We start from the raw sequence: 25,368 nt of genomic DNA on the forward strand, positions 1-25,368 counted from the left end.
TTAAGATTGAATCATTCCAGGGGCACTGAAGCCAGACTCGTTGCAGTTCAGCTGTTACTAGGTGCTTATAGGATAAGAGATAAAAGCAACAAAATTAAATGCTAATAGATTAGTATGAGCAAACATATCAGACTCACAGTGATAGTAAAAGTTGCAGCTCCGATTATATCATCACTGGAAACCTTTAAAAAATAAAGACACTAAAAGGTGCTTAGTTTTCCATGGATCAAGTTATGAGATCGTTAACTTTGCTTCCTGCTTCTCATTCACTATTAGAGAAATATCATCATTATCATGATCAACATCATCATCAGTTTTGATTTATCTGAATAGCCTACTGCAATGGACCTCTAGGAACATTTACATATCCAATTACAAGATGATTATTCATAGCCTTTAAACTGACTCCCACATAAAAATGCCTAACTTAGGGCTTCCCTGGTGGCGCAGTGGTTGCGCGTCCGCCTGCCGATGCAGGGGAACCGGGTTCGCGCGCCGGTCTGGGAAGATCCCACATGCCGCAGAGCGGCTGGGCCCGTGAGCCATGGCCGCTGGGCCTGCGCGTCCGGAGCCTGTGCTCCGCAACGGGAGAGGCCACAGCAGAGGGAGGCCCGCATACCACAAAAAAAAAAAAAAAAAAAAAAAAAAAAAAAAGCCTAACCTAGCTGAAAGTTCTTAATAATAATACTTTACCCTTGTATAATGCTCTTAAAGTTTCAAAAGACTTTCATATCCATTTTTAAAATTTGAGCCTCCATACAACCAGTTTGATAAGTAGATCCCAGGTATTATTATCTCCCATTTACAGATGAGGATTTAGAAGTTCTATTAATGACTTATCTGAAGTCAGTCAAGCAGTTGGTCTTAGAACTTAGACTGCATCCTAGGTATTATTCCCTGGGCTCAGTGAGATAACACAGTCTCTCTTTCCTCGGTTTGTGGAAGCCAGTATCTTTGGATTGCAGTGAAAATAATCTCAAAGTCATAACTTCACTTCTGAAAATGTGGAATATGTTGTTCTTTGTCATTTATGCTTTGAGGTCATTAAAAAGCCTTGGTGTGTGTGTGGGGGATGGGGGAGTTCCAGACACATCAGGAGGCTCGAGTTTACTAACGTTGATTCCTAGTAGTGTTACTTTGGAAAGAATACCTTGAAAATAAGCCAGCTTCAGTGGCAGGCTTGGCACTCTGCTGAGTTTTCCCTCATAGAGAATACATTTGGTCATTACTACCTCGTGGACCCTTTATTTTCTTTGTATGTGCTATTGACTGAATGTTTGTGTTCCATCCCCTACCTCTGCCCCAATTCATGTGTTGAAACCTACTCCCCAATGTAATGATATTTGGAGGTGGGGTCTTTGGGATGAGATTAGGTCATGAGAGTGGAACCATCACAAATAGTATTAGTGCCCTTATAAAGAGGCTCCAAAGAGCTTCCTTCTCCTTCTGCCATGTGAGGTTACAGCCAGAAGACAACCATCCATGAACCATGAAGCCCTCACCAGATACCAAATCTGCCTGCACATTCATCTTGGACTTCGCAGCCTCCAGAACTGTGAACAATAAATTTCTGTTGTTTATAAGCTCCCCAGTCTATGGCATTTTATTATAGCAACCTGAATGGACTAAGACAGTAGGTATGTGATTAAAAATATTTTTTAGAATAGTCATTGTGGTTATCTCCCCAGTATCCATTCCATTTACTCTTACTAACAACTTTTCATTCAGGTAGCCAAATCTTCTTAGCCTGAAGCCATGTATTTTGGGAGCCCTGGTTTGTGTCTGTTATTCTAGAATAATTATGATTATATTCTTTAGCACTCTCTAAAGTACCTTGGTTTGGGCAACAAATTAGTCATCCTAATTTGGGGAGATGTTAACTCAACTCCTGACTGTAGAGGTGGCGCATGTCTTATGACTCAGGTCTCAGCTAGTTCATGAAATCCTATACTCTGTTAAACATGTTGATTCAGGGATGAGCATAGGAGTGAATGTGAACCAACAAAACACAAGGAAATGTCTTCTGGGGAAAGAAAGTATATTCCTTGCTTCTTTAGATAGTTCTGGATCAAATATCTGTGGATTAAACTAAAAAGCACGTAGCTTGGAGAATTGCTGGTAGTTATTTTGTACCTAAAAGCAGGATCCAAGTGGAAGGTGAAGTTGACACAATGCAAGGCAGCATTCATCAGGACAGGCTAGGTTATGCTGCAGTAACAAACAACTCCCAAATCTTCATTGCTTAACAAAATAAAGTTTTTTTCTCACACTAGGTGTCCAGTGAGTGTTGGCAGGGCCTTTGTTCCAAAGAGTCATTCAGAGACTTGGGCTTACAGAGGCTCCACCATGTAATGATGCTGCCGTCATAGGTTTCAGACTTCACTGAGGCAGGGAAGGGAGCATTGCTGTAATTGCTTTGGCCTGAAAGTGGCAGAACCCGCTGTCTAAAACAGTGCTGTCTAATAGAAACATAATATGAGCCACATGTATAATTATTTTGACTAAGTTTATTGTTATTGTTGTTGTTATTACCAAATTTGAAAGTAATGTTTGTTTGCTAAGATTTCTTTGCTTGCTGTCTCTTTTGTTTTAAACTAGCATATAATTTACATACAGCAAATTTACCCTTTCAGTGTATAGTTCTTTAAGTTTTGACAAACACATACAGTCATGTACTTACCACTGCAAGCAAGTTTTAGAACAGTTTCGTCTCTCCCCAGAATTACTCTATGCCCTTTGTAGTCAAACTCTCCTTCTCCCCTCAGCTCCTGGCAACCATTGCTCTGTTTTCTGACAGTATGGTTTTGCTTCTCCAGGATGTCACGTAAATACAATCAGAGTATATGAGCTTTTTGAGTCTGGATTCTTTCACTTAGCATAATGCAGTTGAGATTCCTGTATGCTGTGGTCTGTATCAGTAGTTTGTTCCTTTTTGTTGTTGAATAGTATTCTATTGTATGGATGTACCTCAGTTTGTTTATCCACTTCTCAGTTGAGGGACATTTGGATTGTTTCCAATTTTTGGTGGCTAATAAAGCCAATAAAAATATTCACGTACAGGTTTTTGTGTGAACACAGGTTTTCATTTTCCCTAAGTATTCCCTCTAAATACTTAGAGGAGTAGGATGGCTAGGTCATATGGTAACTTCATGTTTAACTTTATAAGAAACTTCCAAACTGTTTTCCAAAGTGTCTGCATAACTTTGCATTTAACACCAGAAATACATGTGAGAGTGCCAGTTCTTCTACATCCTTGCCAGTGCTTGATATTATGTGGTTTTTTTTTCTCAACCATCCTCGTAGATTAGATCTCATTCTCATATCTCATCTTATAGATTAGCAGATATATGTAAACCTGATTTTCTAGAAGCTACATTTTAAAAAGTAAAAAGAAACAGGTAAAGTTAGTTTTAATAATATATTTTATTTAAAAGAATATATTCAAGCAATTATCATTTTAACATATAGTTAATATGAAAAATTAATGAGATATTTTACATTCTTTTTTGTGTGTACTAAGTCTTTGACATCTGATATATACTTTATACTTTCAGCACGTCTCAATTTGGACTAGCCACCTTTCAAGAGATCGATAACCACATGTGGATGGTGGCTGCTGTATTGGACAGTGCAGGTCTAGACCTAGTTCATGGCCCCTCCTAACTGTGAGTGGGCTGGGAAAATGTGATAGTCCATGTATCTAGGAAATGATGGTGAGCACTAGTAATGTCTATCACAAAGGCAGAGCAGAGAAAAGGAAATAATTCAGGTCCTTTATGACATCATTAAAGTACTAAATTGGACCCAATCTGAAGGTCTTCTAAGGACAGTCTTAGTTTCTAGCTATGACAGACAGTAAATGCCATACACGTAGTTTAAGCCAGTTTGAATTAGCTAATTCTGTTATTTGAAAATTTCTCCAATATAATTTTGCATCGTGCACTTAAATATGTGTTCCATATAGAAGAATGAGAAAATACAGTTTAGCTAAAAAGAGAAATTAAAACTCGCTTGAATTCTCAGAGATAGTATTTTGGTGTATATTCTTTGAGATACATGTGTATGAATATGTGTGTATAAATGCATGAATGTACATGTGTACAAGCAAAACCATTGGAACATTATATTATTTTCTTATGAGCTATGTTTTTCACCCAATAATATTTTAAAAACATCTTTCCATGTCAATAAATATACATTAAGGATATTTTAAATCTCTGTATAATATTGCAGTTTATGGAGGAATCATAATTCACTCAACACATTCTGTATTATAGGTTGTACCGAGTATTTCACTGTTTAAATTGAGGCAGGGGCAGAAGTGGTGTATTTTAGAATACCTCCTTATCTGAAGCAAAAAGCAAAGCGTCTTTGGAAATCCTGTTTCCTTTTTCTCTCACCTCTTCTTTTTATACCTGGCCTCCTCTCAGGGACTTACTATTTTGCTCAGTCCATTCTTTCAACAAACGTTTAATAAGCACCTACTATGTGCTTCAGCTACAAAGGAGACAATCTCTGTCCCTGAGACCGCCACAGCCCAGGAAAGACTTGCACAACCCCTGGGTCTTGTGAATACTTAAAGATCAGCGCTAGGTTGTCAGACGTTTCCTTTTGCTTGGGCTAATTGTAACAGTTACAGTATCTGCCGGTTACAATTTATCGAGTTATTCTGAAAAGTGAATTGTTCCAACTAGCGCTAGTGCAGAGCAGAACGTCCGCTGGATTATGGTGATGGGACTGGAAATAAATTGGGCCCCTGCTGTTTCACAGCTCGGAGTTCAATGCTTGGACAAACTCCCCTCTGACAGGCTAGCCCATCTGAGGTCAACTGAGAGACCCAGGACGTCTCTTCTCTGGGCCACTCATAATCCAGGCAGCATCTTTCTGATGCAACTATTCTCATAAAATAATTAACCCTAGACCAGCTATTTTTATTTGGTCCTATAAAAAAATAGCTGCCGGCACTCAGTCCTGACCAGGAATCAAGACCTCCACTCTTCAAGGGCATGCCCCAGTGTGCTCTGCCCTGACATTTACTTCCCAGTCTTTGGCATTTGGGGGCGCTGCTGGAGGCACCGCGCAAAGGCTGCGTAGTGTTCCACTGACAGCCTCTCTCAGGGAGAGGGAAAGGTGCATTCGCGGTGGGAGGCCTCGCCTAGGACACACACACCGAGATCCTCCCAGGCTGCTGGTAAACCCACGATGCGACGACCTGGTGGTCTCAGAGCGAGGAAGATGGATCAGATCTGCCTCACTCTCTTAGTGCGGCCGGAGTGGCGGGGTGTGTGTGGGGGCAGTAGCGCTGGGGTCTTGAATGTGGGCATACCCCCTCCCAAGTGAGGGCTGTGGATCCGGTTCGCGGGCCCCTAGGCTGTGCAGGAGCCAGGACCACGCCGTCTTCCCCTCCAGCCCTCCCTGGTGTGACCACTTTTGATGCCGCCCCAGACAAAGGCAATCCGAACTCCAGCAGAAAGAATAAGGGGATCAGGTTGCTCTCTCGGCCTCCGCTCACTCCCCCCTCCTCGCTTCTCCCCTTTCCACGTGACACTCTGGAATCTTTTGCAAAAGCTCCGAGTCTCTGGGTCCATTTTCACACCGAGCAAAGGAGAGAGGAAGGGGGGTGGGGGGAGGCGGAGGAAGGCGGAGCGTGTGTCCTTTAAACGCGGGGTTCCAGAGGGGGCTCTTATTTTGTGCGTTTCCGGGCTCTCCGGTCGAGTGGCTCTAGTTCGGAAGTCCTTTCCAGGCTCTCTAGCATTTTCCTCGCTGCATTTAAAACCATGGCTCCTCCTCCGCTCCCGTAATCACACCTCGACCCAGCAGACCGGCTCGGGGCGCACGGGGCGGAGGTGGCTGCTGGCGCCGAGCGAGCCGCGCCCCGCAGCGCTCCTCGCCCGGGCCAGCGGCGGGGGCGGGAAAGTAGCGGCGGGGTCCCCGGCGCTGCCGCCCCCGGCTTTCCTCCGAAGCTTTCGCGGAGTCTGCGGCAGGGAGCGCAGCCCGCGGCGGCGGCGTGCGGCTGCAGCGCCGGCGAGTCCCACGAGCTGCCCGCAGCGCAGCACGAAGTTTCCCGCGAGCCGCCCCGGGTGGCTGAGGTGCGCAGAGCCGGGTGGCCCAGCCCAGAAGGAGGAGTGGGTGTGTCTTTTGGGGCTCCTGGCGACCCCCTCGGCCGACGCTGCGAGTGTCAAGCGAACTTTAGAAAGCTGCTGCCGAGGAACCTGCGCCGGGATCTCCACGGTTGGGGACCCGGGAGCGGGCGGGTCCGGCCTGCGGGAAATGCTGGGAGATCCAATCGGCTGGTGACGGGCAACTTTCCGGCGAGCCTTGGCCGCGGGTCACTGCGCGCTGCCTCCTCTTTTATTCTCCCGAGCTCAGCCGACGTTGGCGCCCTTCTCTGCTGGAGAGCTAGGCGCGCTCTCCGCCCGGCAGTGAGTGACTTGAATCCCTCCCCCTCCCCATCCCCCCCGCCACGAGAGTGTCGCTCTCGCCCGTCCATCGCCTCATTTCCCCGGAGGTGACCGCCCGCCGCCCGTCGCACCCCGCTCTCGGGGCGCCCAGCCCGGGGCGCCGAAGGCTGCGTTTTGGCCGAGAACTGGTTCTTGGATGCTGAAGGCTGGGCTTGTCCAGCGTGGGTGCAGAGGCGGCAATGAGTGTCTTCAAAGTGTGGCTCGGGGTGGCCCTAGCATTGGCGGAATTTGCAGTATTGCCTCATCATTCTGAAGGTGAGAGAGCGGTCCCGTGCGTGTGTGTGTGTGTGTGTGTGTGTGTGTGTGTGAGATCGTGCTTTTTAAAAAGCTCAGCGGGTGTATGGCGTTGTGGGTCAGATGGAAGTTTTTGGGGGATGGGTGGGTGGGTGGCCTTGGAACTAGAGGAGGCTTTTTGTGAGAAGATTCCAACTCCTGATTGTTTTGTATGCAGATCACAAGCCCCACTGCCTCCTCCCTCTCTGCCCTGAGTGCATTTGGGTGGGTGGGTGGGTGGCCGACAGAGGTGCCATCTCTGAAATTGGATTCTCTTTCTTCCCACTTCCCCGGTGCCCCCGAATGAAAGCATCTACATGGAGCGTAGGTGAGGAGTGAACAATTGCAATTACCTGTGTAAAAATACTTATGCTCCTATGAAAAATAAAATCCGGCCCCTTAAAACCCCCTTCTCGCCCTCCCTCCTTCCCCCAATGAGTCTACCCGTAAAGTCCAATTAAGATTTTATAAGGTGGTTATAAGAGCGTGTTCTGGAAGTAGACAATTCAATCGCACTACAAGAAACCTCCCCAGTACAGAGAGGCACGAGCCTGCCTCTTCCTCAGAAAAGAAGTGGTTAAATAAGAGTTTAGCTCCGTTCTCTGACTTCGCCCCCTGCCTCCCAGTTTTCTTCCGAGGCTCCAACCTACGTGTAAAACCCTGGAGCTGGGGGTGAGAAAGAAGGAGACTGTGGGAGTTGTCGCCATGATAGCAAGAGCAGTGTGAGCTCAGGCAAATAAAGGAATCGATAAGGAAACCAAGAGTCTGGGGGTCCTGGGATGGCGGGCCCGGGGACGCGAGGCGGCGTGAGCTCCCACCTGCCCAGAGTCGCGAGGAAAGTCGCCTAGTGGGTGCTTAGGGAGGGGGAAGGGAGCCGGCGGGCCGAGGAAGACGGCTTAATCTACCGCGCGGGGCTCTCGGCTTCCCCTCCCGGCTCCGTTCGTTATTCATCCAGCTGCGGGGAGAAGAGTTCACCTGCCCCGCGGCAAATCAGAGCCGCAGGCGCGGCCGTCGCGGGCGCGGGGCGGGGCGCCTTCTCCGCTCGGGTGCGGACCCGGGCGTGGCACGGGGTCAGCGGCAGCCCCCGAGGAGGACACAGCCCTGCTCGGATCCACCTGCAGCCACCTGAGCAGCGGCCTTTTCCTAGCTGGCTTCCCGGGAGAAAGTGGCGGTGGCTTTGGAAACGCACGGCAGTGGGGACTTTCCCGTGGGTGGAGAGACCGCCACAGCCCGAGGAATTCTGTCAAGTGTGTATCATCCCCGGGAAGAGCAGGTCTGGGGCCTGTGCAGCCTTTTTCAAACGGCATAACCTGTAGAACCGTGTCTTTATTTTGTGTGCGTGTGTATGCAAACTTAAAAGACAATAAAACGTATAGGGCTTAATTGTAGTAAAGCACATGGGAGAGTCAACCTAGGCCACCCAAATGTGAATTTGAGACAGAAAAATTACGTTTGCACTTGGTGGTGGCAGTTTCCTATTTAGGATCCTGTCCCAGCAACGCGGAAAACGTGCTGTCTGTCCCCGATAGCTCACCAGGGGGCAGTTGGAATGATGTAAGAGATTTGCTTTTCAGAAGCAAATCTCTTGAAATTACAAAAGCCATTATTACTAAGGGCCTGCAGGGTTCGCTCTTTGGAAGAGTGGTTGACAAAAAGGGCAAAGTTTAAAAACGTCCAAAGTCTTCTGATGGGGGAGGAGCGTAGGGCATGAGGGGCGCTCTTCCTCCAAAGATTCTTTGGAAACTTTGCTTCTTACTCTTTCATCCCACCTTCAGAACCTTCTAGAATCATCCCACAACTTGGATTCTTAGATATCTGAGAGTTTCCATCCAAGTCATAATGATGCTTACCTAATAATGAATGAATGAATGAATGAATATGGACATTTACTGAGCACTGTACTATTTGCCTGGCACTATGCTAAGCACTTTACATACTTTATCTCATTAAATTAATTAAATGATAACAGTCCCACAGCCAAAAAATCAGCTGTCATCTGATGAGTCCTTTGATTTGGTTCTGTCAGGGTTTTCTTTTTCTCTTAAAAATAAGAACATTGAGGTCAAGAATGGAGAGCTTAAGGATATTAGAGATTTCCTCAAGTTTTTATTATTAACCTTGGCAATGATTTTTAAAAATGGAAAAGAAGAATTCACACGTGTGGGTCTCTTGATGCGACCTACTCTGTGATACTGTTGCTGTCCGGGCCATGGCAGAATTTGTTGTTTTCTTCTCAATGCTCAGAGAGCATGTCATATATGTTTCTGGTACACCAGTTAATAATTCTATAATTTTAGTTGATAAAGATACAATCTTTCTCACTTAACTGTGTGCTCGCGGAGGGCTTAGGATGGCTCCTTGTTATTATACTTCCAACCCAGCTCCTGGTACACAATAGGTGCTAAAAAATTTTGGTCAGGTGAATGAGTATTGCCAAATCACATTTCAAATTAAGCTTAGACTGCTGCTGTGTGACCTTGAATGAACCACCTAACTTCTTTGGGCTGTGGTCTGTTATTCACCAAATGCAGAAGTTGGCTAGGTGATAGCTCTAAAATACTTCTGCTAATCATCCAGCATAGAAAAAAAAAAAAACGATCAGTATTTGCTGCCTTATTTTTGGTCAGTTGCATCTTTCTAGTTCTGAATTTTATTTTAATTATTAAAAGAAAAATGAAGGTTTACAAGCAGGTTATTGGCAATGTTATTTTACATTTTCTTATATCGCGAAGCTGACAAACTACTGTGATTTGAGAACTTAATAAAATCAACAAGTCACAGAGAAACTTCTAGCAAACGTGGCTGCTTTCTGAATCAGATGTGTTTCTGGAGAAGTGCATCTTAAGTTGTGTCGACCCGTGGAAATCCTGTGAAGTTACACTAGATAGAACATGTTGGCTGTGGATAAAGAGTCTTGAATTGGTTAAGAGAACCGAGTTCTATCTATGTCCATCACTCCCCATGTGACTTTAGCCCAGCTTACAATCTTCCAGTCTTTTTCCTTTAAATGCCATTAGCAGAATATACTGAAAAGGATCATTTGATAGACAGAGTGTTTTATTTATGGGTGGATCAGCATATTTGGTTCCACTCTTGGTAGAAGAGTTCCTTCTGTGTAGGATTCAGTGCTTAAAACTCAATGTTAAGGAAGGAAAGACATTGGATGGGAAAAAATAGCCTATCTCTTCATTCTTTCATTCCACAAATCTTTATTGATAGCTTATATATCAGGTTATTAGGTTATGTCTGGTAGGGACATACAGACATCCAAAAAAAAAAATAATACCTGCCCTCAAGGAGTTTGCATACCTGGAAATCATTAATATAGGTAAGGTAGCAGTAGGGACATGTAAACATTGGTCCTTGGTGGGTTTCCCAATATTGAATAATTGCAACTCTGCATCTTTTGGCTTTTGCAACTACCAGCTAGTGGAAATAAAGGGTGTTGTATTGTCATTGTCTCTTATTTCCATCATATTGCATTTCTGTTCTCCTCTGGGGATTGGATTCTGGGTGTTACCCTCTGCAAATAAATCCTTTAGTGAGAGCATGGTCATCTGTATTCACTGTTGTGGATTTGAGTGGTAATATTACTCAATTTTACTCAGATATGAGTAGTCATAAAATACTGTCCACCACTTGGCTCAGGACAGGAGAGGGGACTGCCACATGGCATAGTTGGAGTCGTGTGCCAAATCTTACACTAGTTCAAAAACAGTCGGCCCATTTTTGTTTTAACTACTCTATTAATTGATCTGACTCCTGGTTGACCATGATCAGGACAGGAGCTATCCTGTCAGTCCAGAAAAGGATTCTATTTTAACTGTTTCACAGTGTACAAGCCATATGCTGAATTATAGCACAAAATAAAGCTTGAACATTTAAATGCCAACTTGTGGCTGCTTGTTCCTAATGAGTCATGTTTTTGTGATACCATGCTTTCCAAATTTCTTCATACGTTATGGTCATATGTGCCACTATTTCTCTGAACAAATGGGTCTGACATTTTGTGACTTAGATTTAACTTCTCTAATTTACTCACATTATCGGGTAGGGTTTCCATAGTGAATAGTTTCAGGATGTGAGTACTGGTGCAAATTATATCTCAAATTTCCTCTGAAAACTTCAGATTTTATACAGGTGTCTCATAATAGAGTACATTCTAATGTACCAAAGGGCCTAAAAATGAATATGAAGTGACATTTGTTTAAATGAATATGAAGTGACATTTTGCCTATGTGACCTGCAAGAAAGGCGCCAACCACGGGAGGAAGGTCTCAAGATCTCAGCTTCCTTCTTGGCACTATGTGATCCCTTCACCCTGCACAACTTTATGCACTTTCTCACAGGTGTCAGAACTTAAATTACCTGCCATCTCAGCTGTATTCCATGCCCTGAAACTGGCAAAGTTCTTGGTCTCTTATTTTTCCTGTTTTCCCTTGAAGAAGGCCTGTTTCTCCTTCTAGATCTGCATCATCAGTAAGAATTCCCCTTCAGCTGGAGTTTCAAGTTCAAATAAAGCCCAAATCGAAACTTAAGGTGGAGTTGCAATCACTCCAGTGCTCCTTAAGAAAAAAAGTGATGAGTGGAGGGAGTAACTTTGTTTTCCAAAGTATATGAGTTGATCGATTAGTGAAAAGGCAGAACCAGAAGCTGCACCTAGCACCCAATGCCAACAAAGCTCCCGACTTAGTCTGCTGGTGGGTGTGAAGCTTGTGCCAGTGTGGGAGAAATATGCTTGCTTTGGAGGATTGCATCTGGCATTGGGTGGTGATGAATGTTTGATAGGACTGGGCCTCACAGTAGAATGCTTTCTTTTTTTCTACAGGGAAGCAATGAGGTTTTGGAAGCTGTGTTAATGGAGACTCATTTCCGCAGCTGCCTTTTGGGTAGAGATGTTGTGTTTTAGGAAACAGAGGCCCCCTCAGAGGCCAAGGCTTATTTCTTTTAGAATTGTACATCCTAGAGCGACCCAAATTGAGTTATTTCCCTTTTCTAATGATAGAATTTATCAGCAGTTACACATAGTTTTGACTTGAGTTTCTAGCAGATGTTTGGCTTAAGCAAGTGTGTTTGTGATGCCACACTCAATGCTGCTTTATTTTTTCATGTTACTGTGATTTTATAACATCTGTCTAAATTTCCAGAAATGGGTTTTGATATGAGTACTTGGATACATCTTAAGATACCTGATTCCTTTTGGAGCTTTGAAAGTTTACTGGCCTTTGGAGGGTAGTGCTATGGAGGAGGGTAATAAAATTACTTGAGTATGGTTTTATCTAAAGGTTAAATTTTGTTTGTTTATTCTAAAGGTTAAATTTTGTTAAATTGTACCTAAGTGATGATCTTTATGTTTAACTTTTAAATGTGAGAAGTAATTAAGTCCATTTACATAATTTAGGAATTGCATTGTGTTGATATATATTTATGTACTTATATACAATTATTTTATATATATCCATATCTACATGTCATATGATTATTTTATATATATCTATATCCATACATGTGTTTATATATACATATGTATCTCTATATATCTCTATCTATATCTTCTTTCTTATGATATACCATAGACTGAAATACTGTCATTGGAACAGAATTTCTTAAAAATAAGTCAGGAAGAATTTCCCCCCAAGATTTTATCTCAAGTTATTCTTCTTTGAATTTCAAGGGCACAAAAAGTCATTTCAGTAAATTTGCCCATGGAGATCTTTGATTCAAACCCCAAGTGTAAATAACCATCTCCTTTTCTTTGAATATTGTTCTTAATTCCATTAGTAGTAGATAAGGTAGACCAGTCCTTTCCTGAGAAGTTAACAGTACTGAGACTTCACGAATGATCTGTTGGCGTCCAAGCACTGTAGTAAAATGTGTCCTTCCCTCTTTGGACATTAAGTGTGGCACATTGTCAAGGTGTGCTCTGTCTTGGTATGTGTATGCTATTTCAGTCTGCTTTGCAGCCTGTTTCTGAGCTAGTATCTGTTAGCACACTGCCTACTTGTTTATAGGTTAAATCAACACCTGCTGTGCTGTTCAAAAATTGGTTTAGAAAAAGCATAATTTTGTGGGCTGGAAAGCTCCATGAAGGAGATGTGATCAAGTTCAAGGAAATTGATTAGACCAAATGCATCTCCTGCAGGAAACAAAAATGAGTAAAGGCATTGGCATATGAAAGCATTACCATGGGATCCTAAGTTGGCCTTTTGGGTTGGACTGGAGAATTTGTGTAAGCAAAGAGTGGCAGAGAAGCCCGGATAAGTAAATTGGGAGTGGATTAGGAAGGCTTTGCTGATTTGTCATATAGGAAAATACACCAGTGTATTTATAGCATGTCGTTATACTTACATTTATTATAAAATTCAAATAATGAGTTTTAATAATGCTTTCCCTCATGCATGTCCAAGAAATGTTGTTTTGGTTTGTGGGATTATTTCCTCAGGGGCAGAATCCTCAAGCTTTGGAAAAAGCACAGTTTGCTGATTATGATGCATGTAGATGCAATTTTAGTGTACTTTGGCCAGGGCAGTGCCTATTGGTCTATTATGCATCCCTTTTAATTCTTGTTTTGTTTTTTTCCCACAGGTGCTTGTGTCTATCAGGGTTCCTTGTTGGCGGTAGGTCATTCTTCATATATTTGGTTTATTTTTTTTGAATGTAAAATGCTTGATTGAGGTTACTGAGTGAATGAGGTGACCCTGTCATTGTAAAATGTATTTATTTTCCTTTTCAGTTTGAGGATTATCCCTCATTCTGGCACAATCATGCTCAATTACTTAATACCTTTTCCAGAGGGAATTAGTTCCATTTGGATACCCAGGTATTGGAAGAGAAGTTCAAACACCCAACACCGATTTGCATTCCATGGCTGTCTTGTGAGTTCTTTCAATCAGAGAGAAAATTAGATCCCATTCTTTTGTCAGATATGAACTAGGGCACAATTTGTTTATCTTCCAAACAATTTGTTTGCTTCTTCCTTTGAACCCCCCCTCCAAAAAAATATACAATTATTGAGTACAATATGGAGGATCCTGACTGTTGCTTGGAATTATACTTTTAAGTTTTGGTAACAAACAAATTAACATTTTATCTCTGATCCTTTGCCACGTAGAGGAGAATTGATTTTGAATTTAATGTCAGGATCGCTTGGGGGAAAAGCTGATGCAAGATTCCTGCATTTCTTTTCATTAATAATGTACTATGGCGCATAACAGTGTGTTAAAAGCCTATTGAAAAGACCGTCTACACTCCATCAACTCTAATAAGTGGTGTGACAAGTCATTCTTCACCACTTTTTTATTTTAGTTTAATAAATGCTGTAATAAAAACAAAACTCAAATGGTTGGAAAGGGTTTGCTCATTTACATCCCAACCTGCTATTGACATGTGTGATACCAATGTGTCATCTTGGATTGTCCTTGTGGTATTGAAATAGATGAGAAATATTTGAAATATCTGAGAGTCTAGATAATTGTAGATGTTCACAGTAATATTCTTGAATCTGAACTTTATGTAATATAGTTACTGCTCTGGAGATTTATGTGTTTTTTCCTTCCTAATATTTTTCTGTTAAAGAATCAGGTGAAAGCCATTTTCCACTCTCTTTCCCATTCCATGCCCTGAAAAGCCTACTCTTCCTTCTGTTTATTCTTTAATACATTTTAGGAATCATTTTAACATCAAAGTGCTATAAAGTACATCATCAGTTTTGGGGAGCTGTAGTAGATATTATAGACAAGTTAGTTGTCCATTTTAATACAAAGAAAATTGCTTATTGTATAGAGTCCTTTGTAGCTTTTCAATATCTTTTCATAGCTATTGATCTACCTGATACATACAGCAGATCAGTGAAATAGGTAGGTCATGTATTATTTTATACTCTCCCCCTTTTTAATGAAGAACCAAGGATGAGAGAGAGAGAGGTTTGCTCAAGGTAATTGACCATTAAGGGGTAGACCAGAACAAAACAACCTGTCTTCTTTCTGTTGTTCTCCTGAATCTGAAGAAAGTGGCTAGACTACCTTCTGTGTTTGACGTGGCAGCATGGTATTGTACATTTGAATACGAAAGCATCAGGTACGGGGAGAGGTCAGTTTGGTTCGATCAAGTTAAAGGAGTGGGCACTAGCACACTCCTGACCCCTCTAGTTGCCTTCTTTGCTTACCAAGACTCTGCTATGTTTGTTCCTACACCTCCTCTAGCCTGATGTACTTGTGATTGTGGTTATGTAACTCAAGCAGAAAGACAATACATTTACTACAATAATAAAGATTATTACTGAACAAATATTTACTGAGTGACAACTCTGGACCTGCTATTCTAGGCACTGGGAATGCCTCCGTGAACAAACAGGCAAAATCCTTGCCTTCCTGAAGCTCGAATTCTAATGAATAAAATATTTAGAATGTCAGATTAGTGCTAAGGAGGAAAACAGTATGGGGGTGGGGAGATAGAAAAGGCTGAATAGGGGACAAGTGTGGCCTCTTGAAATAAGGGGATAGGGAAGGGCTCCCTGAGAAAGTAAGGTGACATTTGAAGAAAGATCTGAAGGGCACTATAAGAGCTTGCCCCTTGGGGCTTCCCTGGTGGCGCAGTGGTTGAGAGTCCGCCTGCCGATGCAGGGGACACCGGTTCGTGCCCCGGTCCTGGAGGATCCCACGTGCCGCGGAGCGGCTGGGCCCGTGAGCCATGGCCGCTGAGCCTGTGCGTCCGGAGCCTGTGCTCCGCAACTGGAGAGGCCACAACAGTGAGAGGCACGCGTACCGCAAAAAAAAAAAAAAAAAAAAAAAAAAAAAAAAGAGCTTGCCCCTTGGATATCCAGGGGAAGAGAATTCCACAGGGAGGAAGAGCAAGTGTAAAGTCTGAAGTGGGAGCTTGCTTGGCCCTTTGAAGAAGTACTTGGAGGTCATTGTGGCGGGAGCACGTGCTCCAGGGGGAGGATGGCAGGAGATGAGGTCAGAGAGGTTGGCAGTGACAGAGTAGCGTGTCCTTTTATGGACTTTAGCTTGTCCTTTCCATCAGGTGGGTGAGCCATTGGAGGAGCTACAGCAGAAGAATGACAAAACCTGACTTATAGTTTAATTAAACTGCTGAAATGGGAATATGAAAAGAAATAGCATTTGTTTCTAGGGAAACTATGTTGAATACTTTAAAAAAAGACTCTATAGAGGTGAGTCACTGAAACTTTGCTGTCAAATTAAGTATGAGAGAAACAAGTATAAAAGATTGGGGGAAAAGCACAAAAGTCCAGAGAGATTCTGCATTCGGATTTATTTGCAACCTCTTGAAGTTCTCTTTCCATTTTAAGGAACTTCAGACTGGAAGTGGGGATGATGCATTGTGGCCATAGCTAATTGTATGAATAATTCATCGCTGCTCTCTCGCCACTTGGCCTGGTCTTGAAGAAAAGCACTGCACCTGCATCAATGAAATTGAATGAATGTGCATTTATGTATTTTGAATTAAAATACAAAGTTTAAGAACATTTATATACTGTCCTAGGATTCTCTGATTAAACAACTCCTTGGGTGAGAGGATTTCTATGGTAAGAGGCATCACAGCCAGGGGCTGGCTTTGAGGATAGTGGCATGGTGTCCCAGTCCCAAACCCTGTAAATTCTACCCACATGCATTTGAGAGCTGGGAGTGACTTTGGAGATCATGTAGTCCAAACTCTCCATTTTGTAGGTGGGGAAAGTGAGGCAGGGATTGAAGTTCTTGTGCTTCCCTCATTACTCAGGTGAGTAACCAGAAGCGGAAAGTGGGTCTGGTTGAAAATGGCAAAGCACCAGCTTCACCCAGAATTCCATGAAACATACCAAGCAAATGAGAACACAGATCTAGGCTCTGGCTGCTAGTTGCTAACTCTCAACCTGTCTCTTGAGGATTCCTTCCACTGATACCTTTTCCATATCATCACTTGTTGCCTGGGAAGCTGCCAGATAGAGTGGTTCATTCAGGGCCTCTGTAGTCTGACAGACCTTTAAAAAAATTTTTTTTAATTGAAGTATAGTTGATTTACAAGGTTGTGTTATATAGCACAACTATATAGCTAGGTGTATAGCAAAGTGATTCCATTATACATATATATATATGTATATATATATATATATATATATATTCTTTTTCAGATACTTTTCCATTATAGGTTAATACAAGATATTGAATATAGTTCCCTATGCTATACAGTAGTTCCTTGTTGTTGATCTATTTTATATATAGTAGTGTGTATCTGTTAATCCCAAACTCCTAGTTTATCCCTCCCCCTTTGGTAACCATAAGTTTGTTTTATATGTCTGAGTCTATTTCTGCTTTATAAATAAGTTCATTTGCATCATTTTTTTAGATTCCACATATAAGTGATACCCTATGATACTTATCTTTCTCTGTCTGACTTACTTCGCTTAGTATAATAACCTCTAGATCCATCCATGTTGCTGCAAATGCCATTATTTCATTCTTTTTTTATGGCTGAGTAGTAGTCCATTGTGTATATGTACCACATCTTTTTTATCCATTCCTCTGTCGGTGGACATTTAGGTTGCGTCCATGTCTTGGCTATCGTAAACAGTGCTGCTATGAACACTGGGGTGCATGTATCTTTTCATATTAGGGTTTTTGCCGACAGACCTTGTTCTGATTCTTCCTCATCTGCTACAAACCAGCTCTGTGACCAAGTTACATAACCTTCCTGAATCTCTATCGCCTCCTATGTGAAATGGGGATAAATAGAGCCTCTCCTGAAGGGTTTTTGTAGAGTAAAGGAGGTAATGTGGGGAAGACACCCAGACGCAGTACCTGGTATGTACTTTTCTGCAATAACAAAATTCCTCTTTACCAGCCAAGGAGGACAAGAGGAAGGAACTGTTATTCGGCACCTGCTATATATTTCATACTCTCAACAATCCCAGGAAATAGGCGTTGTCTTTACGGATCAGGAATCTGAGGCTAAGAAACTCTAAGTCACTTGTTCAAAAATCACACGGCTCGTCAGTGCTAGAGGAAGAGGGCTTTGCAACCTAGGTCTGACTTTAAAGCCATTCCACCCAGCATGCCGTTTCTCACAGCCAAGCCAGTCTGCTTGTTGTCTCTGAACACAGCTAGCTCATTTTACCATCAGCCCTATGTGCCCACCCCCTCCCTGCTGCACCTGTCACGCAGTTGTCTCTGCCAGCCTCTGTCCTGACCTCCTGCAAAAGCCAGCTGTCCCTGGCTCACCCCTTCCCATTTAGCTGAGGCTCTCCCACACTAGCGTGCGCTAAATTCACCACACGAAGCAAGGAAGGTTTAGGGGTTGTTCCATCTTAACATATAGTACGTGCTATATTATATATATGTACCCACACAAATCCCCAGCAATGTGCTGTGTTTCCCAACTTCTGACACCTCTGTGGACTCATGGAGACACTCTGGAGTCATTGGGTTCTAAGCCCCATGTAGCCGTCTCTCAGTTATGTACTGACTTTGTCTATCTCTCTTCTTTCTTTAACACTGTCTTCCCTCCTTTCTCTTCTTTCTATTCCTCAGGTCAGAAAATACCCAGGAAGGTCCCCTACCTTTAGAAACACTGCATAGTCTATTTTGGGGTGTGTTTCTTCCTCCACAATATCGCTGCACCCCTGGGCTCTCAGGACTTTCTCCAAAGTCAGCCACAGTGGAAGAGAGAGTGACTGCATTAAATCAGGAGTCCCTCAGAGGGAAGCTACCTGCTTAATATGTTTAACTGTGACAGGAGCGTCAAGTGTGAGGAGGAAAACAGATTTTTTATTTCAAAGTTTTCACCTATCTCCTGTTCTTTTCTATCAATATTGAGTAAAAAGAATTTCACTTTCCTTTGGCCTCACCACAAGCAAACATCTCCTTTATAGGTTCTTCCTGGGGGTGGATGGTTGGACTCTTCAGTTTTTATATTTGTAAAATGGAGATGATTTACATCACAGGGTTGTTGTGAAGGTTAAAAGAGATCAGCAGGAAGCGCTTAGCTTGAGACCTACCATACAGGTTAGCTGCTATTACTGTTGCTGTAAAGCAGTTACACTTAGCAAAGGTGGACACAGCCTCTCTTCTTCCCCAGATCAAAAGTGTTGGGTATTGGGATTTTCCTACTTGGAATACTTTTCCTCACAAATGCTGACAAAGTGCATCACGAGGCACTAACTTTTAGCACATTTGAAAGGAAGAAAAAGTTTTCAAGAAGAATTAAAATTGTGGAGTGTTTACTAGATACAGTATAACACAGTGGAAAGATCCAGGCTCTGGAGTTTAAATCTGGTTCTGCTACATACTTGCTGTGTGGCCTCAGATATGATACTTTAAACAGCCGAGTCTCAATTTCATTGTCTATATGATAATATACCTCATAGGATTGGTGCGAGGATTACCTGAGAGCATGCTTGTGAAAGAACCCAGAACTGTGCTTGGCAAGGAAGAGACACTCATATCGCTAGGTGGCAACGACCTGTCGGGGTGGAAATGACTGCGTGGTAGAAGCCAGGGTGTCTTGGTTCGGGTTTTGGCTCTGTAATTACTAGCTGTGTAGTACTGAGTAAGTCACTTGAATGAAATGAGGTCTCAGTTTCTAAATTCGTAAAATGAGAGAGTTAGGTTAGATCCTCTCCAAGATTCCTTAGCCCAGGGCCATCCAATGGAACGCTCTGTGCTGATGGAAATGTTCCAGAGCTGCATGGTTCTGTATGGTGGCCACAAACCACATGTGGCTGTTGAGCACTTGAAGTGTGGCGAGTGACACTGAGGAACTAGATTTTAAATTTTGCTTAATGTTAATTACAATTTATAGCCTCACGTGGGTCGAGGCTACTGTATCGGATTGTGCAGCTTTAGAACTTTAAAATTCTTAACTTACTCTAGTACTTAAGCTTGAATTTTAGTCTCATGGATGGGTCTCACCCTGGGCGAAGGTTCACTGTTGTGTTGTGAGCAGTTTGAGGAAGGTCACAAAAAATGTGTTAGAGCACCTGAGTTTGCTATTTGTTTGTTTGTTTATGTAATATTGTTTTATACATATATGTATGTAACTATTACAACAGTACTCTTCCCATATTGCTCGATACGTTTTCTTGAATAAAAGAAAGGGGGTGGAGTCACAGCTGAGCCCTCACCTGCAATCAATCCTACATATTCTACTAAATTTTTTCCCAGCTTTATTGAGATATAATTGATACATAAAAATTGTATACATTTAAGACGTACAACCTCATGATTTGGTATGTGTATACATTGTGAAATAATCACCGTCAAGCTAATAAACATATCCATCAACTCAGTCACTCCTTTCTCGCTTCCTCCCTCCCTCCCTTCCTTCCTTCCATAGTGAGAACACTTAAGATCTACCCTCTTAGCAACTTTCAAGCATATAATACAGTATTGTTAATTATAGTCGCATTGTTATACATTAGATCTCCAGAACTTGTTCATCTTGCATAAGTGAAACCTTGTACCCCTTGACTAAACTCTTCCCCTTTTCTCTTCCCCACACCCCCAGCCAGCCATTCTTCTTTCTGCTCTATGAGGGTAACTATTTTAGATTCCACATGTAAGTGAGATCATGCCGTATTTGTCTTTCTGCATCTGGCTTATTTCACTTAGCATAATGTCCTTCAGGTGCACTTATGTTGCTGCAAACGGCAGGATTTCATTCTTCTTTTTTTTTTTTTTTTTTTGGTGCTACGCGGGCCTCTCACTGTTGTGGCCTCTCCCGTTGCGGAGCACAGGCTCCGGACGCGCAGGCTCAGCGGCCATGGCTCACGGGCCCAGCCGCTCCGCGGCATGTGGGATCTTCCTGGACCAGGGCATGAACCTGCGTCCCCTGCATCAGCAGGCGGATTCTCAACCACTGCGCCACCAGGGAAGCCCTCATTATTCTTTAAGGCTGAGTAATATTCCATTATCTGTATCACATTTTCTTTATCCTTCTTCTGTTGATGGGTTTTTGGGTTGTTTCCACATCTTGGTTATTGGGAATAATGCTGAGAGGAACATGGGAATGCAGATATCTCTTCAAGATCCTGATTTCATTTTTTTTTGGACTTATGCCCAGAAGTGGGATTTCTGGGTCATAAAGTAGTTCTATTTTTAATTTTTTTGAGGCACCTCCATGCTGTTTTCCATAATGGTTACACTAATTTACATTTTCACCAACGGTGTACAAGAGTTCCCTTTCTCCACATCCTTTCCAATACTTGTTATCTTTTGTCTTTTTGTAATAGCCAGCTTAACAGGTTTGAGGTAATATTTCATTGTGGTTTTAATTTACTTCTATTAAAGATTTTACAAAATATTTTTGGTGTTTTGTCAAAGTCTGATATACTCGTGGGAGTGTTATCCACGGTATACTGTGGTGGGAAAAATTGAGAACTTCTGGTCTAATCTGTAAGCCTTGTTGATTAGGGTTAAGGAGGATTAAAGAAGGCAAGTAGAGCTCTTCAGTGCTAGCGTCCTTTTAAAACTTTGATGTGTATAGCATTATTTTATTTGAAACTGTAACACAAAAGATGTAGCCCATAGAAATGAAAATGTCTCAGACTTGTGTTTGTGCTCAAGATATTTTATGGAGAAGAGAAATGAAGAGAATTTGGAGGCTTTCCCTATTAAGTGCTCAAAGCCCCCCCAAACACTTAGTAAATCTTGGTCAGCGACTGCTATTAAACACCCTGAACTTCTCAGCAGTGGGGGGAATGCTTGGCATCTTGTGGATATACTCAGAAGGGAAACAATAAAGTCAGCCATTCCTAAATTTCCCTTCAGAGTACTATTGGGTATTGTAGGATATCACTGTTCTTCATTATAGTTTAACAAGAATTCATCATTTTTTCAGCCTCTTCATTTATTTTTAAATACTGAGTAATATGCCTTTAATTGGGAGAGACTACTCTTTATTAAAATATAATTATTCTGGGGTAAAAACATTTTTTTTTACAGAAAATCAGCACATCATCACTCTGCTAGGTGCTGGAATAAAAATGAGCTTCCTTTAACTAGAGATATTCAAGTGGAGACTGGAAAGTCTGTATCATAAATGAGATAGTGGTGGCTTGGTCTAGATGACTTCCAAAGCCTTTCTAACCTGGGTTCTGACTTGCGTGAACTGAAGATTAGAGCTGTGTGTTTCTGCCTTATGGAAGCCCTTGTGGCAGGGGTGGAGTGGTGGTAAGAAAACCTCCTGACCCCAGAGGTGTACAATGAAGGGTTTCTCCCCTGCGTTCCTTCAAATGGACTGATTTTGTGTCCTTGGGTACCAGGCAGTGAGAATTGGGCTCTAGGTGCCTCAGATGATTCTTTTTTTCTTTACTGGGTTTTTATAAATCATCCACCATAATCAGATGTGGTAGTTTCCTCTTTGGAAATTCATATCTTCTGAGCATAGTTGTGTGAGAGGAATAGTACAAGAGATTTTGTGCTTCTATTGATTAATAATCCATATGCATTTTCATTCTTGTTCATATTCTTGTGGTAGGAACAGATGTTTTAAGTTAACAAACACATTTCTTATGCTTTGTTTTGAATTTAGAAGATGCAGCTGAGCTTGGCAGCCATATTACTTTGTTCAAAAGATGGTAGCATGAGGGGCTTCCCTGGGCTTCCCTCCCTGGGCTTCTCTCGCTGGGCTTCCCTCACTGGGCTTTCCTGGTGGCACAGTGGTTGAGAGTCCGCCTGCCGATGCGGGGGACACGGGTTCGTGTCCCGGTCCGGGAAGATCCCACATGCCGCGGAGCGGCTGGGCCCGTGAGCCATGGCCGCTGAGCGTGCGTGTCCGGAGCCTGTGCTCCGCAATGGCAGAGGCCACAACAGTGAGAGGTCTGCGTACCCCCCAAAAAAAAAAAAAAAAAAAAGAAGATGGTAGCATGATCATATATTTCAATTTTCTGGTCAGACCATACATTCCCCACACTTTTTTTTTTTTTTAAAGTTTGTGTCATTTTTGCTCCAATTGCTTTACAACCTAGTACCTCATTTTGTTTTTTTTCTTCATTTGTCTGTTTATAACTACAAAAATGTACATATACATGTTTATTTTATACATTGTACATTTATATATGCATATATATATATATCTCCTAGAAAAGAACTGTCACTCATTTATAACACCTTATGGTGTTATCTCATTTTAGTTACTTTTTAAAGCCCTCTGCTTACTAAGGGAAAAGATGATGTATAAATATCAAATGACAATTGTGAGTTAAGCAAGCTTATGTTTTCTTGGAGTTTGAGTGGCAAATGTCTAAAGAAAATTTGGCTTTGAAATTCTCATATGGATGGCATTCTGCTTGTGTGACAAAAAGGGACACAAATATAAAATCTGCACAAAATAGTTTTTAAAAATCTGAGCAGTTTTATGTAAAATAAGTACATATCCTCTGGTATGCCAGCTAAATTCTTTTTAGCAATGATTTCTTAGTTTCCCTGAGTTTATAAACTAAATGGAAGGAAGAAGAAAAGGGAAAAGCTTTCACAGTAAGAAACAGTTTATTGTTAGTACCCAGGAGATGCTTGAGTTTGGGCCATGACCTGTGAGTTCTTTCCTGACAGCTCCCAAGATTGGTTATTTATTAAATTTATGTCATTCCTTTCTTCCAAAGGCAAATTGAATGGGTGTGGGATGGGCTGGGGAGAGGAGGGTGTCTACATGGGAGAGCAGATTTCATAGTTCCTTGTACCTTACATTCTTGAAATGGTTTTGTAATCGTGAGTAGGAGAGAATTATTAACAGAGATACTTATTCTTTGGTGCTCTTACTGTACTTAGTTTCCCTCTAATCCAGAGGGAACTTGGTCTAAGAGTTGAGAGAACAGAAACAAAAGAAACTCTAACCTGAAATTAGTGGCTTAGAAGAACCCTCTCCCTCTCAGATTTGCTGTTGGTATATGTAGTAATAGTGGTCGACCTGGATTGTAGATATTTATTGATCAACTTTCATGTGCTAAAAGATATGAGTTACAGACCCTGGGGTGCCTACCCAACAGCCCCCTTTCTCCTTTTCTCTGCTGGCAAAGTCCTAATTTTTTCTTCCAGTTACCACCCCTTCCCCACATGACTTGTGTAACTCCTAGCTGCAAGCTAGTTAGGAAGTTTATATTCCCTTGCCAGGATTGGCTTAGGAGTGAGTATATGACCTAGTTGTGGCCAATGAGTTATGCAGGGAAGTTTTGGGTGCTTGAAAGAACCCTATAAAGACCACCTCTTTCCCTCCAGTTTTGAAACAAAGAACAAATATAGAAGTAAAAATCACCTTTTAAGTTTTTTAATCAGTGAAGCTAATGTGGAGGATATAGCTTTAATTCTCTTAGCCAGATAGGCTTACTGATTCTGAACCTACACCATCCAGCCGACTAGGCTTCACAGACAGAGATTTACAGAGGCAGCTTTCCCATGCAGAAGGGCCGCTCAGGTGAGAATTATTGCTTGAAGAAGCAAAGGAAAACTTATGCTCTTGGTTGAAAGGCTTGCTTCCTAGAAGAGGAAGGAAGACAAAACTGAGTTAAGCGTGCCCAGTTACCCTTAAATTTGCTAGTTAGAGAAATTGTGCCACCTTCCCAGGGAAAAGAAAGCCCTAGAGGTATATGTTGATATCCCTTCACAAGAAGGAAACCTCAGGAGAAAGAAGAATTCTTTATTAAAGAGAGATTTTATTTTATAATTATTATATTAAATTTCTTTTTTTGGAGGGGGTTTGGGTTTTTAAATTTTATTGATTGATTGATTGATTAAAGTATAGTTGATTTACCATATATTAGTTTCAAGTGTACAGCATAGTGATTTAATATTTTTATAGCTTATACTCCATTTAAAGTAATTATAAAATAATGGCTATATTTCCTTGTGCTGTACAATGCATCCTTGTTGCTTATCTGTTTTATACATAGTAGTTTATATCTCTTCATCTCATATCCCTATCTTGCCCCTACCTCTTCCTCCCCAATGGTATCCACCAGTTTGTTTTCGATATCTATGAGACTGTTTCTGTTTTGTTATATACCTTCATTTGTTATATTTTTAAGATTCCACATATAAGTGATAACATACAGTATTTGTCTTTCTCTGTCTGACATTTCACTAAGCATAACACTCTCTAGGACCATCCATGTTGTTGCAAATGGCAGAATTCCATTCTTTTTATGGCTGAGTAATATTCCATTGTATACACATTTACCACATCTTTATCCAGTCATCTGTTGATGAACATTTGGGTTGCTTCCATATCTTGGCTGTTGTAAAAATAATACTGCTGTGAACATTGGGGTGCATGTATGTTTTTGAAGTAGTGTTTTCATTTTTTTAAAAAATGTATACACAGGAGTGGAATTGCTGGATCATATGGTAGTTCTATTTTTAGTTGTTTTGAAGAAACTTCATACTGTTTTCCACAGTGGCTACACCAATTTATTGTACATTCCCACCAACAGTGTACAAGGATTCCCTTTTCTCCACATCCTTGCCAACATTTATTTGTTGACTTTTTGATGATAGCCATCTGACAGGTGTGAGGCGATAGCTCATTGTGGTTTTGATTTGTATTTCTCTAACAGTTAGTGATGTCGAGCATCTTTTCAGGTGCCTGTTAGCCATCTGCATATCTTCTTTGGAAAAATGTCTATTCAGGTCTTTTGCCCATTTTTAAA

At 41.9% G+C, this 25,368-nt stretch overlaps 1 protein-coding gene across 17 annotated transcripts in view; it reads left to right on the top strand.

Annotated features, from left to right (window-relative positions):
* The first annotated feature begins 6,131 nt into the window (after positions 1-6,131).
* Positions 6,132-25,368, top strand: part of FRAS1 (Fraser extracellular matrix complex subunit 1) — a 474,502-nt gene continuing 455,265 nt past the window's right edge. For all 17 annotated transcript variants that reach the window (XR_003680571.1, XR_003680570.2, XR_003680569.2 and 14 more), the window contains exons 1-2: positions 6,132-6,716; positions 13,320-13,351. Coding sequence is in view for 14 of the 17 variants with exons in the window: in XM_024115434.2 (XP_023971202.1) it covers positions 6,641-6,716; positions 13,320-13,351 (108 nt within the window). In the remaining 3 variants the exon portion in view is untranslated. The remainder of the gene's footprint in view (positions 6,717-13,319; positions 13,352-25,368) is intronic.

The sequence above is a fragment of the Physeter macrocephalus genome, chromosome 7 (assembly GCF_002837175.3).
Source record: "Physeter macrocephalus isolate SW-GA chromosome 7, ASM283717v5, whole genome shotgun sequence".
Lineage (NCBI taxonomy): Eukaryota > Metazoa > Chordata > Mammalia > Artiodactyla > Physeteridae > Physeter > Physeter macrocephalus.